The sequence below is a fragment of the Oncorhynchus keta genome, chromosome 19 (genome assembly GCF_023373465.1).
Source record: "Oncorhynchus keta strain PuntledgeMale-10-30-2019 chromosome 19, Oket_V2, whole genome shotgun sequence".
In the NCBI taxonomy this organism is placed as follows: Eukaryota; Metazoa; Chordata; class Actinopteri; order Salmoniformes; family Salmonidae; genus Oncorhynchus; species Oncorhynchus keta.
In genome coordinates, this window is record NC_068439.1 from 63,591,508 (window position 1) to 63,607,446 (window position 15,939).

A 15,939-nucleotide genomic window follows, 5' to 3' on the forward strand; every position below is an offset into this window, starting at 1 on the left:
AAATCAACAACAAAATGGCTTCAACAGAAGAAAATATGCCTTCTGGAGTGGCCCAGTCAAAGTCCTGACCTCAATCCGATTGAGATGCTGTGGCATGACCTCGAGAGCAGTTCACAGCAGACATCCCTAGAATTTTGCTGATCTGAAAGTTTTGTAAAGAGAAATTGTTCAAAATTCCTCCTGACCATTGTGCAGGTCTGATCCGCAACTACAGAAAACATTTGGTTGAGGTTATTGCTGCCAAAGGAGGGTCAAACAGTTATTAAATCAAGGGTTCACATACTTTTTTGACCCTGAACTGTGAATGTTTACACGGTGTGTTCAATTAAGACATGAAAACTTGTAATTGTTGGTGTGTTATTAGTATAAGCAGAAGTTCCCCAAGTACACAGTGGCCTCCATCATTCTTAAATGGAAGAGGTTTGGATCCACCAAGACCCTTCCTAGAGCTGGCTGCCCGGCAATTGGGGAAGAAGGGCCTTGGTCAGGGAGGTGACCAAGAACCAGATGGTCACTCTGACTGAGCTCCAGAGTTCCTCTGTGGAAATTATGGAACCTTCCAGAAGGACAACCATCACTGCAGCACTTCACCAATCAGGCCTTTATGGTAGAGTAGTCAGGCGGAAGCTACTCCTCAGTAAAAGGTTCATGACAGCCTGCTTGGAGTTTGCCAAAAGGCACCTAAAGCCTATCAGACCATGAGCAAATAAGTTATCTGGTCTGATGAACCCAAGATTGAACTCTTTGGCCTGAATGCCAAGCTCCACGTCTGGAGGAAACCTGGCACCATCCTACGGTGAAGAATGGTGGTGGCAGCATATTTGTCGGGAGCTTCATGAAATGGGTTTCCATGGCCAAGCAGCCGCACACTAGCCTAAGATCACCACAAGCAATGACAAGTGGCGGCTGGAGTGGTGTAAAGCTCGCCGCCATTGGACTCTGGAGCAGTGGAAACGCATTCTCTGGAGTGATGAATCACACTTCACCATCTGGCAGTCCAATGGAATAATCTGGGTTTGGCTGATGCCAGGAGAACTCTACCTGCCCGAATGCATAGTGCCAACTGTAAAGTTTGGTAGAGGAGGAATAATGGTCTTGGCTGTTTTTCATGGTGCGGGCTAGGCCCCATAATTCCAGTGAAGGGAAATCAACATGACAATGCCCCTGTGCACAAAGCGAGGTCCATACAGAAATGGTTTGTCGAGATTGGTGTGGAAGAACATGACTGGCCTGCACAGAGCCTTGACCTCAACCCGATCAAACATCTTTGGGATGAATTGGAACACTGACTGCGAGCCAGGCCTAATCACCCAATATCAGTGCTCGACCTCACTAACGTTCTTGTGGCTGAATGGAAGCAAGTCCCCACAGCAATGTTACAACATCTAGTGGAAAGCCTTCCCAAAAGAGGGGACAATTGACAATTGATACCGGAGCTCCGATGCAGTTTTCGAAGCACTACATATCTGATACAACGTACCAATGCTCATTTCAAAATAGCAATATCAGTGATCAATGATGTTCGACACTTCGTTTGATCAGGTGCTTTTTCAAACCGTGTGTTGCAAAACGAGAGATCCCACTGATTTCACCATAGTTCCGGTGCTTTCTTCGATTCCAAGTTGCTTTTAAACATCGTCCTCTACTGTACACCTTACTTAGAAATCTTAGAAATATATTTTTTAAATTACTGCTCTTGAATGGTAGCGCAGCAGGTAGATTCGGGAACCATGGAACTCTCATAGCTGAAAGGGTATGTGTCACGTTCTGACCATAGTTCTGTTATTTTATTCTTTGTTTTAGCATGGTCAGGGCGTGAGTTGGGGTGGGCAGTCTATGTTTGTCTTTCTATGTTGGTTTTTGTGTTCAGCCAAGTATGGTTCTCAATCAGAGGCAGGTGTCTTTAGTTGTCTCTGATTGAGAATCATACTTAGCTAGCCTGGGTTTCACTGTTGGTTTGTTTCCCGTGTGTGTGTTTGTTGCCACACGGTACTGTTTTGGTTTTGTAAATTCACGTCATCGTTTATTGTTTTTGTTCTAGTGTTCATTTGTCTTTATTAAAATACATTATGGACACTTACCATGCTGCACCTTGGTCCGATCCTTACTCCTCTTCAGACGAAGAGGAAATCTGACGTTACAGAAACACCCACCACAAAAGAACCAAGCGGCGTGGTAACGGGCACCAGCAGCAGCAGCGAACACAAGACTCCTGGACTTGGGAGGAGATTATGGACGGTAAAGGATCATGGGCACAGCCAGGGGAATATCGCCATCCCAAGGCGTTTGTTTTTGTTCTAGTGTTCATTTGTCTTTATTAAAATACATTATGGACACTTCCCACGCTGCGCTTTGGTCCTCCTCTCCTTCACCAGAAGAAAGCCGTTACAGTATGGGTCGAATCCAAGCTAAGGCACTCTATTCAAAAAAATTGTTGTATGTGAAATCACACTTTTTAAGCTTCTGTCTTGAAGGTAGACTCAGAAATATGACACAAATGCAGAAAGTAAACAGCACTGTGGCTGAAGCGCGATTGCTCAACTTCTCCGCTGTTTTGGTCTCGTGTCTACCGTGCTCTAACTGCATGAAGCAAACCTGTGCACATGCTCAGATACTGTGTGACGTCTCATCTTCGCTCATCTTAATATCTGCAGTGCTCCTCGTTGCAACATCATTTTGCAGTCTACCTTTAAGCAACCTAAATAATGCCACAGATTTACCGTTATTTAAAAATAGTAAACTTGAAGGCAAAAACTGGAAGCATGATGTAAAATGCCATCCTGTTCTAACTGATTGTAGGCTACAGGCAGCCGACTCGGGTCCTTTTTTCACTAATTGGTCTTTTGACCAATCAGATCAGCTCTGGAAAAGATCTGATGTGAAAATCACTAATGTGATTATTTTGTATTATTGGTCAAAGACTAATTTAGTGGGGGAAAAAAATAGGCTTTGTTTACACAGGCAGCCCAATTCTTAAGGCACACGACTAACCACTGCCACTGAGTTTGATTAATATTATGGGTAAAACAAAAAAAAAACATGTGAACATCAAATTCTGATATTTATTGCTGACCAGCAGATGTTACTACTCTGCATTGTGTTAAAAGCTCAGAGTAATGAACCATTTTTCAGCACAATTAGGTGAAGCCCAAAGAGAGCCTGAGTTTCCGATCACTAGGTTTAACAATAAATGAGTTGCTGAATCTTCTCTTCGCTTTAATAAGGTAACGTCAGTGGCCGTTGGCCTATGGCGGTCACAGTGTTAAGCCCAGTCCGGACTATTTGTTTTTATCTCACATAGAAGAATTGGTGTAAGTAAAGCCATACAACATCCCATGAGAGATTAATCTTACATTTTGTCTCCAAAATTGGGTCTGTAAACAATATAAATGCCTACTTAGATTTTGGATTTAATACAGTACATTCAGAAAGTATTCACACTGCTTGCCTTTTACCAGATTTTGTTGTGTTACAGCCTGATTTTAAAATGGATTCAATTGAGATTTTTGGTCACAGGCCTACCTACACACAATACCCCATAATGTCAAAGTGGAATTATGTTTTTAGACATGTTTACAAATGAATAAAAAATGAAAATCTGAAATGTCTTGAGTCAAGTATTCATCCCCTTTGTTATGGCAAGACAAAAAGTTCAGGTGCAAAATTGTGCTTAACAAGTGACATAAGATGCATGGACTCTCTCTGTGTTCAATAGTAGTGTTTAACTTGATTTTTGAATGACTACCTCATCGCTGTACCCCCCACATACAACTAACTCTAAGGTCCCTCAGTCGAGTAGTGAATTTCAAATACAGATTTAACCACAAAGACCAGGGAGGTTTCCCAATGCCTCGCAAAGAAGAGCACCTATTGGTAGATGGGTAGAAATATAAAAAGCACACACTGATTAATCCTTTGAGCAAGGTGAAGTTATTAACTGCACTTTGGATAGTGTATCAATACACCCAGTCACTACAAAGATACATGCGTTCTTCCTAATTCAGTTGCCAGAGAGGAAGGAAACCGCTCAGGGAGGAGTTGAATGGTTGTGATAGGAGAACTGAGGCTTCCATCTGGCCACTCTGACATAAAGGCCTGATTGGTGGAGTGCTGCAGAGCTTCTTCCAATTTAGAAGGATGGAGGCCACTGTGTTCTTGGGGACCTTCAATGCTGCAGACATTTTTTGGTACACTTCCCCAGACCAGGATTGGTTTTTGCTCTGGTTTTTGCTCTGACAACTGTGTGACCATATGTGTGTGCCTTTCCAAATCATGTTCAATTTAATTTACCACAGGTGGACTCCAATCATGTTGTAGAAACATCTAAAGGATGATCAATGGAAACAGCTGCACCTGAGCTTAATTCCGAGTCTCATAGCAAAGGTTCTGAAAAGTTATGTAAATAAGGTATTTCTGTGTTTTTTTTATTCATACATTTGCAAAAATGTCAAATGTGTTTTTGCTTTGTCATTATGGAGTATTGTGTGTAGATTGTTGATGATTATTTTTTTAAATCCATTTCAGAATAAGGCTGTAAAGTAACAAAATGTGGAAAAAGGGAAGGGGTCTGAATACTTTCCGAATGCACTATATAGGCTATATGAAATGCATGCTCGGAGAAGCACATTTCCTAAGAAAATGTACTTCCTTCCAGAGTCTTTAGCGCTGCTGTGATGGTGTAAATAAAACTAGGCTGCATTATACACTACAATGGATATTCCAACCCTGAGCCCCACCCTGTTCTGCTCAAAACCTTTTGTGCTGCATAATCAATGGCTTCTTCCACAAAATAATTTTAGATTGGGTCTAGTCCCAAAACAGTCTATGGTGTGCATGCGGACTAGCCTATGTGTTTTATTCAGTTTGAGAAGGAGAGCGTGAAGATAAGGAGGACCAGAGGTCAACTTTCATAGCTTGCTATTACTATAATTGATTTTAAATAAAAAACAATGTTTCTTTCCCATTATGTATTTATCAGAGTTATTAACCTTAAAATAAGACAGATTATAGTAATTTACATTGTGGTGCTGAAACTTGAAGTGGCAGGACAATCACTCGGACATGGACAGCTCATGGTGCTGAAAGCAGGCAACTTCGAGTATCCATAATTCATTTCATCTGTCTTCATTTTAATTAGACTTTACAAACAGACTTTGTGTTGGAGCCTATTTCTTATTATTTAAGAAAAAAGAGGTAGGCCTACCTGTTTGACATACGAACGTAGACTATAGACTGCTATCCATAGATTTGTCGGCCAATTCCTCCACCCACCAAGCACTCTAAATAGCCTGGCTCTGTGTCAATGAAGGGTTGTTTAGTTAAAACCAGGACTTGAATTGAGGGGGTATGAGAAGGTATGCCGTGGACATACTCTTTATTAACAGAAAATGGCAAAAAAGCATAGGCTTACCCCTTGCTATCTTAAGATTTTTAAGAAAATAAAACGAATCTGATTACAGTGCCTTCAGAATGTATTCAACACCCCTTGACTTTTTCCATATTTTGTTGTGTTACAGCCTGAATTTCAAATAGATTACATTTATATTTTTTGTCACTTGTCTACACACAATACCCCATAATGTCAAAGTGGGATTCTGTTTTTCAAATGTTTTTCAAATTAATAAAAAATTAAAAGCTGAACTGTTTAACACCTTACCATGTCATAACAGCTGACATATCTTGTCATAACCGGTCAACACTGTCACTGTCATGACCCATATATTTACACCTGTTGTCACATGTATTACATTATTTTATGGCTGGTTATGACACCTACATAAGGGTGTCAAAACCCACAAAACCTACCACACAAGGCAAAACATTCCATTACACCATAGCCTACTTGTCAACAGTATGGTTATATAACATTTTCAGAAGTTGACCATGTTATATTATCTTTGTAAATATGCACACATTGATGTCACACATGCAGCCCCCCGGCAGCTACTCGCCCAAGCCTCCCCAGCCTCTTCTTTACCCAAATCCAGATAGCAGATGTTCTGAAAGAGCTGCAAAACCTGGACCCGTACAAATCAGCTGGTCTTGACAATCTGGACCCTCTATTTCTGAAACTATCCGCCGCCATTGTCGCAACCCCTATTACCAGTCTGCCCTGCCTATCTAAGGTCTTCGAAAGCCTAGTCAACAAACAGATCACTGACCATCTCGAATCCCACCGTCCCTTCTCCGCTGTGCAATCTGGTTTCCGAGCCGGTCACGGGTGCACCTCAGCCACGCTCAAGGTACTAAACGATATCATATCCGCCATCGATAAAAGACAGTACTGTGCAGCCGTCTTCATCGACCTGGCCAAGGCTTTCGACTCTGTCAATCACCATATTCTTATCGGCAGACTCAGTAGCCTCAGTTTTTCTAATGACTGCCTTGCCTGGTTCACCAACTACTTTGCAGACAGAGTTCAGTTTGTCAAATCGGAGGGCATGTTGTCCGGTCCTCTGGCAGTCTCTATGGGGGTGCCACAGGGTTCAATTCTCGGGCCGACTCCTTTCTCTGTATATATCAATGATGTTGCTCTTGCTGCAGGGGATTCCCTGATCCACCTCTACGCAGACGACACCATTCTGTATACTTCTGGCCATTCCTTGGACACTGTGCTATCTAACCTCCAAACGAGCTTCAATGCCATACAACACTCCTGCCGTGGCCTCCAACTGCTCTTAAACGCCAGTAAAACCAAATGCATGCTTTTCAACCGTTCGCTGCCTGCACCCGCACGCCCGACTAGCATCACCACCCTGGATGGTTCCGACCTAGAATATGTGGACATCTATAAGTACCTAGGTATCTGGCTAGACTATAAACTCTCCTCCCAGACTCATATCAAACATCTCCAATCTAAAATCAAATCTAGAGTCGGCTTTCTATTCCGCAACAAAGCCTCCTTCACTCATGCCGCCAAACTTACCCTAGTAAAACTGACTATCCTACCGATCCTCGACTTCGGCGATGTCATCTACAAAATAGCTTCCAATACTCTACTCAGCAAACTGGATGCAGTTTATTACAGTGCCATCCGTTTTGTTACTAAAGCACCTTATACCACCCACCACTGCGACCTGTATGCTCTAGTCGGCTGGTCCTCGCTACATATTCGTCGCCAGACCCACTGGCTCCAGGTCATCTACAAGTCCATGCTAGGTAAAGCTCCGCCTTATCTCAGTTCACTGGTCACGATGGCAACACCCACCCGTAGCACGCGCTCCAGCAGGTGTATCTCACTGACCATCCCTAAAGCCAACATCTCATTTGGCCGCCTTTCCTTCCAGTTCTCTGCTGCCTGTGACTGGAACAAATTGCAAAAATCGCTGAAGTTGGAGACTTTTATCTCCCTCACCAACTTTAATTAAACATCTGCTATCTGAGCAGCTAACCGATTGCTGCAGCTGTACATAGTCCATTGGTAAATAGCCCACCCAATTTACCTACCTCATCCCAATACTGTTTTTATTTATTTACTTTTCTGCTCTTTTGCACACCAGTATCTCTACCTGCACATGACCATTTGATCATTTATCACTCCAGTGTTAATCTGCTAAATTGTAATTATTTGCCTTCCTCCTCATGCCTTTTGCACACAATGTATATATACTCTTTTTTACCTAGCTCATCCCCATACTGTTTTATTTATTTATTTACTTTTCTGCTCTTTTGCACACCAGTATCTCTACCTGCACATGACCATTTGATCATTTATCACTCCAGTGTTAATCTGCTAAATTGTAATTATTCGCCTACCTCCTCATGCCTTTTGCACACAATGTATATAGACTCTTTTTTTTCTTTTTTCTAATGTGTTATTGACTTGTTTACTTTGTGTTGTTGTCTGTTCACACTGCTATGCTTTATCTTGGCCAGGTCGCAGTTGTAAATGAGAACTTGTTCTCAACTAGCCTATCTGGTTAAATAAAGGTGAAATAAAAAATAAAAAAATAAAAACATACTCCAATGCTCTGTTTCTGATGACTGGAATGAATACAGGAGCAGATTTCAAGAGCAGGACAAGCCCCCCTCTGTTTGACTGATGACTGACATAAGGGCATATACGTGACAGGCCAGATATATGATAATGACTGTCATAATGCTTCTTGACTGTGTCATAAAGTGCATGTTCTTAGTCCAAGTAACACAGGATGGTCATAATGCTTCATGACAGTGTCATGAAGTCTATTTTCTACAAGTTATTTAAAATACTACGAAAAAAATAACATGACTGTATATACAATTCATTACAATCAGGCAAGTGCACAGATAAGGCTCTACCTGTGCCTTTTGCCTTTTCCAGACTCCAAAGTGCCCTTTTCAAAAAGTTGTGTGTGTTGATTGTTGACCATCAGCATTGGTGAGCAAAGGTGGGCCCACATATTCAAATTAGTGACTTGTTTCAGTTCCTTCAGTTTGGCCTGGCAAAAAGTTTATCATCCATATAAAATATAATTTTGCAATTTACTGAATCATCTTTGCCAGAACATTAGGCTACCTGGCGATTTGATGATTTTTATATTTCAGTTTGGGTGGCTACTGGCTATATGTCTAAAATAGGCAGATGTAATATTATGGGATGAAGATGTAATATATTCTGGGGAATTTATTATGATGTTTGTGAGGAAGAACAGGGCTAACTTGGCTGGCAATGAGCACTCTAGAGGCCAGCTGCCCTCCAATGTGATGACGCGGTGCAGACATAACATGGTTTCCATCCGCTCCTTCAACTTCTGCTACAAGTAGGCTGTATGATTTTGCTTGCTCTGGGCAACAGAGAAGTGACATGATCAAATCATATTTTATTTTTCACATGCACAGAATACAACAGGTGTAGACATTACTGTGAAATGCTTACTTACAAGCTCTTAACCAACAATGCAGTTCAAGAAGTGGAGTTAATAAAATATTTACTAAATAAACAAAAGTTTTTTTTTTAAATCAAATCATTCTAAAGAATTACAAGAAATGTACATAACAATAACATACATAGCAAGAAATGTACATAACAATAAATGTACATAGCTATATACAGAAATTTTGATAGTTGATATTGGCCACTAACATGAAAGTCTTTCAGCTCCAAATGCAGGTGTAAAACGTAGTTTATTTCTGTAGCACATCTTGAGTTTAAAAAATGCATCACCGTGTGCACAGGCGCATTTGCGTGAACAGGGTTTCCTGTTTTCTACCACTCTGTTTTGGAGATTGCAGGTCAAAAAGTTTGAAAACCACTTGGATACATGATAATGGCAACAAATGGATTTGGGTTGGGTATAGTAATGGTAGGCTACAGAATGTCTTACAATCTATTTTGACTGGAATTGTGTTGGTCATTGTTAATAAGTGCAGCATTTATTCCAGTTCAAAATAGTTTTGCCAAATACTCATCAGATTGGTCGGTTTTCTTCTGCTCTTGTAATAATTGCTCAATGAGTCTTGTGGGTGCCCTTTTTTTTTACCGTGGTAGGTTTTGTGCATTTTGACACCCTCATATAGGTTTCATAACCAGCCATAAAATAATGCAATATATGTGACTATATTGGTCATGACAGTGTTATGAACCTATTAGGACAGTTTATGTCATGGTTAAGACTGTGCCATTACGTGTTATGACGCTGGGTGTCAAGTAAAGTGTTAACCTGAAATGTCTTGAGTCAATAAGTATTCAACCCCTGACATAATAAGATAAATGGACGAATGGCAAGAGAGACAGCTATAAAAACAACAGCAATGACACATCTTTGTTATTTGACCCAGACAATTAGTAACAACACAGTCATTATGAGCTGTTTAACATGCTGATGGTAACATAAACACGTCTGGTTTGGCAAACTAACATGAGTGTCTTACCATGAGAACAGTCATGAAGTCAGTAATAAAACAGTCATTTTCATGTCCTCTTTTTACATACTATGCAACAATATATTGTTGTTGCGTTTTGGGCTTGAGTTGTTTCCATTTGAGATTGTGCTCTCAGTTATTTCTGCATTTTCGCTCAGTAGACAGCGGCAATATGTTGTCAGGTAGAGGCTTTTGAACTTAGTGCTGCTTAAGCAGTACACAATTGGGTCCACTAAACAATCCATGTAGGACAAAACCATGAGACCGTCAAAGACTTGAACAACTATACCTTCTGCTCCGGGTAAATTCTCAACTCTCACAATCAACAGAACCATTCTAGCTATGGTACAAGGCAGGAAACAGAAAGAAAAGACCAACATTACTGAGGTGACCAGAAACACTGCTCGACGCAGCTTGGTACTATCCCCTACGGTCTTCTTTTTTAGTCTGTTAACAATGCGGACCGTGCAGTAGACCAACACAAAGAAAGGGATGAGAATCTGGGTGAAAAACACAACCTCTCTCAGAGTGTCAGTGACGTCCTCGACTAGAGTGTCATCTTCACGCCCATAACTATTACAGCACTCAAAGGACTTCAGCATGGTGGGGATAGTCAGGGGGAGCAGCAGTAGCCAGATGAGGAAAGAGATATGAGGAGACCTTTTAAAAGCCTTGGCAAAGTTCTTTTTCCCAGGATGAACCACATTGAAATAGCGATCAACTGAAATCACAGTCAGGAAGGCGATACTGGCACCTCGGTTCAGAAACAGCATGAAGAGCATGGCTTTGCAGGTCGCTCCCTCTGTACTCCGCCGATTCCCATTAAGAAACTGATATGCCTTTACTGGCAAACATATAAGCAGAAGAACGTCAGCCAAGACGAGATTGAACAGGAAAATGTTGTTGGTTTTAGATTTCCAGAACTTCAGCTTGAAGATGAATAGATAAAGCACTGAGAGGTTGAGCGGCAGACCCAGGGTGAATTCCATGATCATCACAGAGGCGTAAAATTTGTACAGTGGCAGATTCTCTGCTGTGCAGTTATCACTTGGATGGCCGTTCTCCATTGTTTTCTTTATCGAAAGCTTTCCTCTGTACAGTCAGACTCTGTCCGAATCCTTAATGAGAAAGACAAACAGTCCTCGAAAGTACTCAGCTCCTAAGATTTCCTTACTTTACATGAAAATCAGGTCTGTTTGATGGTAGTCAAGCAAGGTCCTAGTCCGTATACAGACTTGGTGAAACTGAAGGACTGCATTTCAGTCTGGAAGTAATTCCCCCCAGCACACAGACAGCATAGCACTCAGTTCAGACTTGTCGGTTAAGCACCTCCCATGCCCGAGTAGACAAGTCACCACAGGATCAAATAAATAAGCAGCTAAATCCCACGAGAGATTCTGTACATAGCCGAAAACATAGCATTGTGAAAAAGAGGCCCGAGGGCTTCTCACATTAAATCTTCTTCTTGAAAAGGCAGGAGATTTCATGAAAACTTTGTTTTTTATTATAATAAATAGAGCAAGTTAAACAGATACATAATGAACGGAGTAAAAGAGGATCAAGTTAAACACCAGGAGCAAGCCAATGTGCAAACTGCTCCTAGTTACCTCTTCCTCTGATCAACTAACACTAGACTTTAAAGTAACTGTCCAGTGTTTCCAGAAGTCTATGAAATGTGACCTATAATTAAGTACTATCTGAGTGGAATAGTTTTCCTTTGAAAAAAATGGTAATTTAGTATGTTAAAAATCAGCTTTTCTGTGGTTTGAATGGTGTGTGTAACGTGTACGCTGGGAGTAGGGAAGCAAGTTCAGGGAGTGAAATAAATGAACATAGAAGAAAACAATAAACACGAGTAGTGTACAGACATGAAACAATGGAACAGAAACAATAACACCTAGGGAGAGAACTAAAGGGAGCGATATATGTTGGGAAGGTCATCAGGCAGTTGATGGAGTCCAGGTGAGTTTGATGAGGCGCTGCTGCGCGTAACGATGGTGACAGGTGTGCGTAATAATGTGCAGCCTGGTGACCTCCAGCGCCGGAATGGTGTGGGCGTATACCCTTCATAAAAAATATTCCTTTAAGTAGACCACTGATTGGCCAGCTCAGGCAATGAGCCAAAATGACATCATGTTCTATGACGAAATGGCAAGCAATTTTGAAAAGGTCTTTTTGAGATAGTTTTGAGTTTTTTTTTTCTCTCAAATGTATGCTTTGGCCACAAATACGAGTATGGGATGAGTCAACAACGTTATTTGGGTGTGAGTTAACAGAATATTAACTTTTAAATGTGAGATTTAGGACTTAATGAGGGGTGTGGCCTATTACCACCTACAACATCCTATTGCCTCTTCTAAACCCAAACATACATACTGTAGCTAGAAACAATTCATACATTGTAGAGATGTAGATTATGAAATAAGCTTTGGATATTGTAGGGAATATGTCATGAAAAATAAAAACAAAAATGTATGTTTTACGTGAGATGTATTGGTCTGAAGTAAATCAATTCACGAGCACCACAATGCCTACTCCAACCATGCTCTACCAAGGTTTTACACCACACAGCTTTGACCTACTACAGTAGCTATGTTGTTCTATTGTATTTCAAACAATGTGTATGCAGTTGCTTAGGGTTCAAACCTTCTCAAACAGCCTAATTCATACTCGTAGAGGAGGTGCTCCCACAATAATGTGATTTGTTAAAGTATTGGATCCCATGCCACTAACTTTTCAAGCTTTTTAAATGATATGTAAGCAAGCTGTGCTATTATGTTTACAAGGTCATCATTCTTGATTGAGCGAGTGGTTTTGTCTTGTAGTAATGTGGTGCCTGCCTGTATTTCCTTAAACCTTAGGAATATATGTAATTGAGAAAATATATATATTTCAGAACATATTCTTTGGGGGTCAGTAGATGCCCAACATAACAACAGGTGGTGGTGTGTTGGACACAGTCACTCATATATTAAGGTCTATAGAGCCTGTCTCCATTCCTGATTTCTGGAACCATTAGCTTATCTGTGTAATGTTGATATAAGCTCAGAAACACTTGTTTTGCAAACATGGTCCTGTTTTATCAATTGGTGTGCTGATCAATGGGCAGTTCATTACCCCTGTCAAATGACTGTGTAGCTTTAAGTTGTGTGTATTTCTATTTAGCTTTGCAATAAAGATGGTGATGCTACAATAATACACATTTACAATAGGCCTACATTTAAAAACACATACAGCCTATATACTGTACATATACATTATTTTAAAGCATGACACTGTACAGTCCATTATTCCTCTGAAGAGTATGAATTAGGCTGTTCGAGATGTTTTGAACCCTAAGCAACCTGCATTGTTGGAAGTACAATAGACCAACATAGCTACTGTATTAGGTCAAAGCTGTGTGGTGTAAAACCTTGGTAGAGCATGGGTGGAGTCATTGTGGTGCTCATAGGAATGTCTTTTATTTTTAAGCTTCAGACCAATGCCTCCTTCTTACTTAAAACATGTTTTTTTTTTAATTCCATGGTTTTTAACACCAGAAGGTGATTTTCTGTTAAAGGTGCATTATACAACATTTCCACATGCAAAGCCATATTTTCTTTTAGCAACCAAGTCTGCCATTGGCAGTGCTATTGTAACCTTTCATTTGGCCTCTGCCAAAAGATCTGGGCCTCACAGGGATACTTTGGGATGTTGGCAATGCCCTTGATCTACTTCCCCAGAGTTGCTCGACCCAGTTAGATAGAACTCTGAGATTCGGTTGAAAAGATGTTACAGAAAGGTAGCACATCATTGGTTCTTAATGGACAGAAATGTGCATGTGACTGCAATAATTTATACATTTAATAAAAACTGTTGCATCTACAAATTTAGTCAATCTGAAATGTTTTCATTCCAATGGTCACTTTATGGATGCTATAGTCTCATTTGAATCCGACATCTAGAATTTGAGCTCAGTAGGCACAGAAAATACTTGGAAAACCAAATAGCTAACCAGCCTGTTTAACGTGTTCATTGACATTGGTGTCATATTGGCTTAGATTTGATGGTAGGGAGATTTGAATTTAACGTTGTTTTAAGCAATGCATATTAGAGAGGCACCAACCACCTTTAGGGACCTTGAAACAAACAATGCAGTCAAACATAAAGTAATACATTTGAGAAGTGAATGTTTGAAGATCTGCATCAACACATGCATCAACTCACACATTGAAAAAACTGTCCCCTATTTGTCATCTGTGTATGAGACGTGACCTTTTTCTATGCTACATATTTCCTTGTAGCTCCCTGCAGAATTCATATAAAGGAAAAGTAAACAGGTGAGCTGGAATTTGGCATCCTGAGCGATATTTCTGTTTGTGTATAACCGAATGCTTAAACTCATTCGGCAGTTCCCTTTCAGTCGGTCACTCGGTGTAACATACTATGGGCAGTTAACGACAAACTGAAATCCTGCCAAACGAGCCAATGGATGCCGAGCCCCCCCTCGGAAGCCCCATTTCCTCAATTCTTCAGTCTTCAGCTCACCTGAAGTAAGAACGTGTTTCACACAATTTACAAACTTTTCAAGCACATGAAGGCTATGAGATTTGGCTCCGACTTAGATGTCTGTTAGTGGGGAGAGAGTACTCGTCCTCCTAGGTGTTGCAAGTTTTGGGTCTTGGTATCATTTTTATGTGTTTGCTAAAAACCCACATCTTTCTGCTCTGCTTGTGTAGCCAGTGCTCCTTGTTTCAGTCAGATTGCCAGAGGTAAGAGTCAGTTCAAAAAGACTAACCAGCCAAATTTGAACCATTGACCGTCCCCTAGTGCATGTGGTTTCATAATGAACAATATACTCATGGGTGCTGTCCTGTTGCCTCGGGTGGAAACACGTTTAGGAGGCCTTGGCTCTGACCAGTTCGTGGGACCATTGTCTCCATTGTTTCCGGCTGGGTTCAACGTCCATTGAGAGTTGTGCTAACTTTGTGGGGAGTTAATAGGGGTGTCATCCCAGCCAAGTGAGGCTCATTCTGATTTCTCTGGTAGTGTTCAGAGCAATGTTCCCTGAAAATATTTTTGCCACTGAGAAAATTTCAGGTCTGCTGAGTGCAAACTTTAATGTTTTGAAAATTCCGTGCAACTTCCAGCGCAAGTTTACTATGAACACTGAGGTTGTACCCGCTGTTAGTTACAGTTTTAACAGTGGCCAGGTAGGTTACAGTGGCTATTTGATCATAATGTAGGCCTACCAAAGTGGCCTACCATCAAAAACAATGGAGAAAACGAATCCCATAACATTTTAACATAGAAATATCTGTTCTATCATTTAGCCTACAGTAGTAGCCAATATATACCTACATTCCATCAGACTTTTGAAAAAAATATGCAGGGCTTGGCATTAATAACCGGTTTATCAACTTGTCCTTCAGACAAGGTGACTGAAAATGTTGTGTTATTTGATGCAAGAAGCCACTTTACAAAATAAAATGCATTATTATTCCCATACCATATTACAGAGAATCAGACAAATGATGTTACCCTCTTCCTATTGGCTACTTAGCTTATTCAAGACTGTCTCAAAATGCAACACTGCCCCTTTAAGACAAAAAAAGCTCTTTACAAGACTTGCTTTTCAAAGATGTCTAGGAATGTACACATTTTGTGCTCTTGTAGGAAGCAATCACTCCCCTAAAGGGGATTACAAATAATCTATAACTGGGCTAATAACTCACTAACTAAAAGGGAAACGTTGATAGTGTTAACAGGGAAAACTCTAGAACAGTGGTCACCGACCTTTTCAAGATAACTTTTTGAGTCAAAATGCAAGCTGAGATCTATCACAGATTTTTATATAAAGTTGGTGTGTGCACCCTCTACGAGAAGGTTGTAATCATATAAGCGGCACGTATCTGAGAGTTGGTGTCAGGTTGAGGGAGTTTATCCTTTTCAGAGCTCTTTGTTGGACTTTTTTTTTCGCTGGGCCTTTCTTTTTCCACATTGAAGGTTTATATGGCAGCCATTTGGCGTGTCATGTAGGGATGGACGGCTCTACCTCAGGGTCTCTTCCTCTGGTGGTGCGGTTCCTGAAAGGCATGTGTCGGCTCGGACCAGGGT

The 15,939-nt window shown here is 40.8% G+C and overlaps 1 protein-coding gene across 1 annotated transcript; it reads right to left on the bottom strand.

The window, feature by feature from the left end:
• Positions 1-8,784: 8,784 nt before the first annotated feature.
• LOC118398671 (12-(S)-hydroxy-5,8,10,14-eicosatetraenoic acid receptor-like) lies at positions 8,785-11,118 on the bottom strand. Its single transcript, XM_035794240.2, has one exon. The coding sequence runs from the start codon at positions 10,908-10,910 to the stop codon at positions 9,906-9,908; it is 1,005 nt and encodes a 334-aa protein (XP_035650133.1). The 5' UTR covers positions 10,911-11,118; the 3' UTR covers positions 8,785-9,905.
• Positions 11,119-15,939: the final 4,821 nt, after the last annotated feature.

Bases quoted from the DNA above. Each gene is read 5' to 3' on its own strand.
- LOC118398671 (XM_035794240.2), bottom strand. From the start codon at position 10,910: ATGGAGAACGGCCATCCAAGTGATAACTGCACAGCAGAGAATCTGCCA.